The following is a 7,794-nucleotide window of genomic DNA, read 5'->3' on the forward strand; positions in this document are numbered from 1 at the left end:
GAGTTCAATTCCCGGCAACATAAAATAAATACAATTAGAAAAAGAAACAACGATAAGACCCAAAGTAGAAAGGAATATCCCCATGGCCATCACATTGGAACGTAGTTATTTCTAGGAAAGACCAGAGTGATCAAAAGTATAACTTGTAGTAAATAAGCGTTAAAGTACTTAAAGCTTAGCAGAGACAGTGAGACCTGTCAGAGGCTTCCTCTCACAATGTCCTTTAGAATGCTTTGCCAAACTTGGTAACACTCCTACCCCTTCATTCCTGAAAAGATCTCTTTCTTTATCCAGGGTACAGTATAGAGCTCACAAGGCCCCAGGAGTTGCCTTCAGTTCCCTCATAGATATTGCATTTCTTTGTTCCTCTTCAAGGTAATGCTGCATTCTCCATCTTCTCCTGCATTCCCAATTTGTTAATCTGTTGGCCTCTTCATGATCTTTCCTCTTGCTGAGCCAGTCTTCAGTCAAAAACCATACTAGAGTTATCAGGATTATGCATGCCAGACCAATTCGAATGAGATTCTGGGTTGTGTGATCCCAGAAGGCAGAGTCTGGATTCAGAAGACAGGGTGACTGCTGATAGAGGCTACACCCACCCCATTCTCCCTCTTCTTCATTTTTAAAATTTTATTTAATTTTTTTTATACTCCAGATTTTATCTCCCTCCCACATCCACATCTCATACCTCCCTGATCCCCCCTTCTCACAAGGATGTCCCTACCCCACCAGAACTCCCCACTCCCTGGGGCCTCCCTCCTTCTTTTATGACCTTCCTGCTTTTCCCTGTACCTTCCCCAGAGACTATGGTTTTAGACTTTCACTTACCCTTCTGTAATCCTGATTCTTTGGTTGAAAGGTCGAACTCCCAATAATCTGAGGGTTGGCAGAATTAACATAATAAAAATGGCCATCTTACTAAAAGTAATTCATAGATTCAATGCAATCCTAATCAAAATCCCAACACAATTATTCAAAGACATGGAAAGAGGAATTCTCAAATTCATCTGGAAAGGCAAAAAACCCAGAATAGTGAAAACAATTCTTAATTAGAAAAGAACAGCTTGGGGAATCATCATCCCTGACCTCAAGCTTTACTACAGAGCAATAGTGATAGAAACTGAATAGTATTGGTACAGAGACAGACATGTTGATCAATGGAATAGAATTGAAGACCCAGAAATAAAACCACACACTTATGGACACTTGATCTTTGAAAAAAAGAAGCCAAAAACATACAATGGAAAAGATAAAGCATCTTCAATAAATGGTGCTGGTCTAACTAGCTGTCTGTATGTAGAAAAATGAAAATAGACTCATATTTGTCACAAACCTCAAGTCCATATGGACCAAGGACCTCAATATAAAATCAGATACACCGAATCTAATAGAAGAGAAAGTGGGAAAGAGCCTCGAACTCATTGGCATGGGGGAAATTTCATAAACAGAACACCAGTGGCTCATGCTTTAAGATCAAGAATTGATAAATGGGACCTCATGAAACTGGAAAGCTTCTGTAAGGCAAAGGGCATCATCAATAAGACAAATCAGTAACCTGCAGATTTGGAAAACAATCTTCAGTAATCCCATATCTGTTAGATGTCTAAAATAGATAGAGAACTCAAGAAGCTAATCACCAAAGAACCAAACAACCCAATTATAAGATGGGTAGTAGTTTTAAATATCAGTTTGCCACAATCTAGAATTGCCTGAAAAGATAAGTCAAGTGAGGAATTATTTAGATCACGTTGGCCTATGAGTATATGCAGGATTGTATTGATAATTAATTGATGTGTGAAGACCCAGCCTTTTGTGTATGACACCACTTCCTGGGCAGGAGTGTGTGAATGATACAGGACAGAACACCTGATTAGAGCTAAAACAGGTAGCACAAATGTATTTGTTTCTCTCTGTATTTGACTGTGGATGTGGTGTAACTAGCTGCATGACTTCTTATCTTGACTTCCTCCCTGTGATGGCTTGAGACCTAGAAGTCGAAGCTGAATAAGTCTTTTCCTTTTTCAGAGTTGCTTTTAGCCAGAATGTTTCATCAGAGCGACAGAAATTATCACCAGAGAAGAAGGTAACTAAGACAGAAACCCGAGAGTAAGACTCCGCTGAAGTCCTTGCCCTAAAGGGCTTTATCACAGCCTTCCTCCTAAGGATCGGGGAGTATTGTAAATTCAGAGAAGGATTGGCAAATTCGTAAGAGCCAGAGGTGGTAGATGACCACAAGGACCTAAAGTCTTGATACTACAACAGAGCAGTTGCACATATAAACTCACAGCTGTTATGTTAGCATTCATAAGACCTGTGTAAACTAGACTCACTCCCAACATGGAAAGAGGATATAGGCTCAAAGTTCCAGCCCAGTATGAGTAGCTCTTGGCATTTTTCTTTTCTTTTTTTTTTTAGCTGATGGGGGGGGGGTTGTCCCTTGGTAGGTTGGCCATGCTCTGGTGGCAGGCTACATACTTAAGAGATATGCAGAGCACAAATTGTATTTGATGAATTAAGAAAAAGGAAGACACAAAAGTTGGGTAAAGAGGGGTTGAACTTATGTTGAGTTGAATATGATTAGAATATTGTATGCAATTCTCAATTAATAAAAATTAAAAAAAATGAAACTAGTCCACACAAGTGTTTTCAATTGCATTGGCCTCACAACTGTTCTCTATCACCTAAATCATCTTCCTCCTTAGGCTGTCTCCACAGGGCTCCGAGTCTCTCTCCCTCTGGACTTCCATGTATTTTTTCCAGTTGCCCTTATCTTAAAGACTTCCCACTTTGGGAGACCCTCTTTCATATTGCTCTCTCCACTCCTGATTGATTTAAGACTATTTCTTTTCCTACATCATCACTTCCTCTGTGTGCACTAGAGAACCTACTTATTGGTCCTTGGTTTGTTGACTGTTGGTTTGTTTCTTGGGGTATAAGTTTCACACAGGCCAGGGTGTTTTGCTGAATGACTGCAGAAGGTGCTGTGCACTAAATGGATGGTCTGAGTAAATGCCACATTTTTAGTGTTGTTAGAAAGCTTTGATCTTTTCTATGATGTGTGTGTGTGTGTGTGCCTGCACACACGTGCATGCTCACACATGCGTGTGTGTAGGCCAGAGATCAAATCCTTTCCACTTTAGTCTGTGAGACAGGATCTTTCAATAAACCTTGAATTTCAACTAAACTAGCTTGCTGTTGAGCTCCAGGGATCTCAACTTTACCAGTAGTCAATTCCACAGATCCTTTTTGGTGAAATTAGAAATGACTCACCAAGAGAAGAAGTAGGGTCGGTAGGTGCAAGGCTGGTGTTCTCAACACCTCCTAGAAATGCAGAATACTTTTAAAAAGTAAGAATTTTAGGTCTCCTCTTATATCTTTTATTCCTTCACCTTTATCTGCTCTTCTCTGCCCCTCTGGTGTTCCAAGTGCCCAGTTGGATTTCTAACAAGAAGATAATTTTTGCTATCTTTTTTTCATTACTATCAAGGGTATCACTTAGAACTGGGATGAAGATACAGGAAAGAGTTTCTTTACCTGTGATGAGTAGTGTCACAGGCTCACTGGGAAAAGACCATGCATAGTCGTTGTAAGAGCCAAAACATCTGTATGTCCCTCTGTGAGCCCTCGTCACAGGGCCCATGGGGAACTCTGCTTGGATGTTCCCATATTTATTCTGGATGTGGTTGGATTCTCTCTCCTTGAGCAGAAAGAATTTGCTTGTGGCAGTCTTCAGCTGGCAAAAGAAGGTAACATTCTCCCCCAAGGTTACCTCAGGCTGTGGGTAAACCCAGAGGTTGGGTGTGTCATACAGACCTGTGAGAAAAGTGGGACTGTGGGACTGTTGTATAGAAAGCATTATTGCACCCCACCTTCTCACTCTCCTGTTTCCCTGTCCTTACGATCAGATATCACTCTTTGGAGTCTGAGTTCCTTCTGTTTCCTATACTTTTGCTTGTCTCAGACGGGTTCACAATCTCCTGAGATTAAGACACATGGATCACAGCTTCTGCATCTCTACCCATGTCTCTGAGTTTGGTCCCTAGCCCCCAAACTATAAGAATTTCCTAGAAGCCTGCAGATCACTGCCCCTACCTAGAATCACTACATTAGAAACCCAGGGATACGATAGCCTTTTGCATTTTAAAAATTATATTTTGAGATGATAATGTAATTACATCATTTTTCCTTCCCCTTTCTACCTATAAATAAATCTGTATACTCGCCCCCTTTGTTCACTTTTAAATTTATGGCCTCTTTTGTTACATATATGTATATGTGTGTGTATCTATCTATATCTATATCATCTATATCTATATCTATATCATCTATATCTATATCTATATCATCATCTATATCTATATGCTTAAATGTATGGGTATATACATGAATATAAATATTCCTAAATACACAAATACAATAATCTATTCAGTATGCTTGCTGTTACTTGTTTGTATGTTTTTAGGGTTGACTATTTTAGGTATGGGCTCACTAATTTGTGTGCTCTTCCTGTTTAAGACTTTCTCCTGTTCTCAGCATTCTTTAGTTGCCTTTAGTTCTGTGTGTAGGGTTGAGGCCTTCTGGGCTTGCCCCTGTCCTAAAAAATCATTTTGGGGGGCCCTGTGGAGGTAACTCAGTTGGTAAAGACATGAATTTGATCCTCAGGTCTGTGTTTGATTTCCAGTACCCACACAGAAATTGAGGCATGGTAGTGCATGCCTACGATCCCACTGCTGGAGAGGAAGGACAGGCATACTTGTTGGCCAGCAAGCCTGGTGTATGTACTTGGTGATCCCAAGACACCAATGAGAGACCCTCTCAAAAAATACAGCAAACAGCTCCTGGAAAATAACATCTCTGGTTTGTCCATGTTCTCAAGCGCGCGCACGCGTGTGCGCGCACATACACACACACACACACACACACACACACCCCACACACACCCCACTGTGCATGCATGAACTTGCACACACTTGTTTAGAGGCATTAACATATGAAACTACTACAAATCATTAGTATCCTTTACTTCCAGAACTTTCTCTTCTCTGAAATCTTTACACCACTAAACAACTCACTTTCTTCCTTTCCATGGACTGGTAACCACCTTTCTACATTTTTTTGTCTCTGTGAATTTGACTATTCCAGGTAACTCAGGTAAATGCAATCAGATAGTATTTGTCCTCCTGTGACTGGCTTGTCCCCGTTAGTATAATGTCCCTGGGGTTCAGCCATGTCATACATAGGAAGACAGGAAAATGCTAGCATTTTCTTCCTTTGCAAGGTAGAGTAATATTCTACTGTATAAATACACCACATTTTGGCAGGGCGTAGTGGCTCACACCTTTAATCACAGCACTTGGGAGGCAGAGGCAGGTGGATTTCTGAGTTTGTGGCCAGCCTGGTCTACAGAGTCAGTTCCAGGACAGCCAGGGCTACACAGAGAAACCCTGTCTCAAAAAAAAAAAAAATACACCACATTTTGTTCATTCATTTATGCACCAAGACATACCAGTGTTATTAGTACCTTTTAGCTATTAGTTTATTTATTTATTTATTTATTTATTTAGTTTCTCTAATTTTTTCTCTGTGTGTTTATGTGGTATGTGTGGTGTATGGTCCTGTGTGTTTATAAGCATATGTACCTGTAAGCACATGCCAAAGGAAGATATTTGGTACCCTGGTCTATACCTCTTCATTTTATTCCCTTGAGATAGGGTCTTAATGAACCAACAGCTAGGATGGTGGCCATCATGCCTTAGAAATCTGATGTTGTTCCCTGTCTTGTTCTAGTGTTACAGGAACACCTGGATTTTTACATGAGTTCTGTGGATTTGAACTTAGGTTCTCTTACTTGAATAGTAAGCTCTGTTATTCATGAGCCATCTAACCCTTTAGCTATTGTGATTGATATTATCATGAACATGCATGCAAACGAGCTATATCTGTTCTTACAAGATGTCCAGGTGATTTTCAAGCTTGGTTAAATTTGAGAATTATGTGTATGGCTACATTTTCTGATGAAACTACATCACAGATCAACCTCTACCTACCCAGCTTTGACTCTCTTGTACATCAGTCCTTAGTCATACCCCTGCACACAGTGTCCTATTATAGAATTATTTTCCCCCAGAGATCTTGACCTAAGATACACTTGATCCTAGGATAGATAGCTTACCACGAAAGATTGTCTTTGTAAGAAGTGAACATACACCCTGAGTTCCAGCCAAAGATAAGGAGTGTCTGAGTGGGACTTAGATAATTTTCAGCATTCATGAACACAGGCACTCCCTGTGATCATGCCAAAGTGTTCTTACATCTAAAAACCAAGACACACTTACCAGTTACTACCAGTTTCAGGGGGTTGCTCGACTTTGACCAGAGCTCTCCACTCTGATAGAAGCAGGTGTAGATCCCTGCAGTATGTGAGGTCATTTGTGAAATGAAGAACCTAACTTTATTCATCGATCTCGATGGCTTTGGTCTCTTCAAGGCAAAAAAGCTTCCTTCAAAGTACAGTTGATACTCAGAAGCACTCTGAGCCCCCTGACACCAGATGTTCACCGAGTTTCCATTTGTGACCATGATGCTGGGTTTGGCCCAGATGATGGGTTTCGGGAGAGTCTCTGAAAAGGAACAAGAATCAGGTATCCCAGGTGAACCATTTAACTATCTATCCCACTTTATCTCAACCGCCAGCTTAAGGTCTCCCTAGTGAAGCATAATGCCCACCTCTGTCTCTGGATGTTCTCAGATGGACCTCTAAAATGAACCCATAAGAACAACCCTGAGACTCCGAGGGAAGGACTTACCCTTTTCAGTGTTGATCCTCTGGCTCAGACATAGCCCTAGAAAACAGGGTTAATGGCATGCTGTCTCCCCCCACATCTGCTCTTGATTCAACTCCCCTTTAATGAAGGACTCACCAAGGCTCAGTAGGGCAGTGAGTGTTGGCAGCATACCAGTGGCCAGATCAGTGCTGAACTATGTGTGTGGATTGAGTCCAGTGGGTGAGGGAGATGCACAGGATGTGGTGGGTGAGGCCTGACACTAGTCACCATGGGACTTTCACACATTTTTTTTTTTTAAATAGAAAGGTTCACAGCTCTCCCTTTACCATTGACCTAGGACTTCAGGCAAAAACTTGGTTCACATAACACATTTAACCACATTTTGGATCTAAAAGATTATTCTGACCATCAACTGCTCAGTCTGTAACCCATTTCTGGGTTAACATTTAAATTCATTCAGGGGAAGGCATGGGGGAGATTCACAGAGCAAAAGGTCTGAGGACTCCCCAATATGGGGATTTTAGTCTTTGCATCCCCATGTGTAACATGCATGTGTTTGGATTTGATCATTAGTTTAACAGGAAACCAACAGTAATACTATATTAATAATTTTTCCATTTTGTCTCAGTAAAATGCGATTATTCTATTGTTTTTATCTTCATGTACATGTGTGGCATGCATAAGTATGTATATGTATATTTGCTTGTGTATATGTATGCATGTGGAAGCCTAAGTTGATGTCTTGGATCATCCTTGGTTACTCTTCTATCTTATTCACTGAGGCAGGGTCTCTCAATCAAACCCAGAGCTCACCAATATGATGAATCTCCCTAGCCAACTTGTTCTGGGGATCCCTTGTCTCTGTATTCCCAGGCTGGAATTATAAGTAGGATTCCATATCCACCTGACATTTTATGTGGGTTCTAGGGAGATAAACTCTGGCCTTCACACTAGCATAGTAAGCATTTTAATCACTGACTATCTCCCCAACCCTTATTAGGTTTATGTG

General features: G+C 40.8%; 1 protein-coding gene across 2 annotated transcripts; it reads right to left on the bottom strand.

Moving 5' to 3' along the window:
- Positions 1–309: 309 nt before the first annotated feature.
- Positions 310–6,961, bottom strand: LOC110298304 (natural cytotoxicity triggering receptor 1). Of its 2 annotated transcripts, XM_021167467.2 has the most exons (7): positions 6,921–6,961; positions 6,807–6,842; positions 6,336–6,620; positions 3,535–3,813; positions 3,271–3,321; positions 829–876; positions 310–554 (listed from the first exon to the last, which is right to left on the bottom strand). In XM_021167467.2, exons 1-7 carry the CDS (start codon positions 6,952–6,954, stop codon positions 310–312), a joined length of 978 nt encoding a protein of 325 aa, XP_021023126.1. In that variant the 5' UTR covers positions 6,955–6,961. The 2 variants fall into 2 exon arrangements, with proteins under 2 accessions (XP_021023126.1, XP_029334965.1); XM_029479105.2 differs by lacking the exon at positions 6,807–6,842 and having other exon boundaries at positions 6,921–6,954.
- Positions 6,962–7,794: the final 833 nt, after the last annotated feature.

The sequence above is a fragment of the Mus caroli genome, unplaced genomic scaffold (assembly GCF_978045245.1).
Source record: "Mus caroli unplaced genomic scaffold, Mus_caroli_1 scaffold_8, whole genome shotgun sequence".
NCBI lineage: Eukaryota > Metazoa > Chordata > Mammalia > Rodentia > Muridae > Mus > Mus caroli.

What these genes read in the sequence shown, in the direction of transcription:
- LOC110298304 (XM_021167467.2), bottom strand. Translation starts at nt 6,954, where the DNA reads ATGCTGCCAACACTCACTGCCCTACTGAGCCTTG. An exon ending in CCTGAAACTGGTAGTAACTG is followed by an intron (nt 3,814 to 6,335) that starts GTAAGTGTGTCT and finishes CTTTTCTCACAG; the next exon opens with GTCTGTATGACACACCCAAC. An exon ending in CGACCCTACTTCTTCTCTTG is followed by an intron (nt 877 to 3,270) that starts GTGAGTCATTTC and finishes GCCAACCCTCAG; the next exon opens with ATTATTGGGAGTTCGACCTT.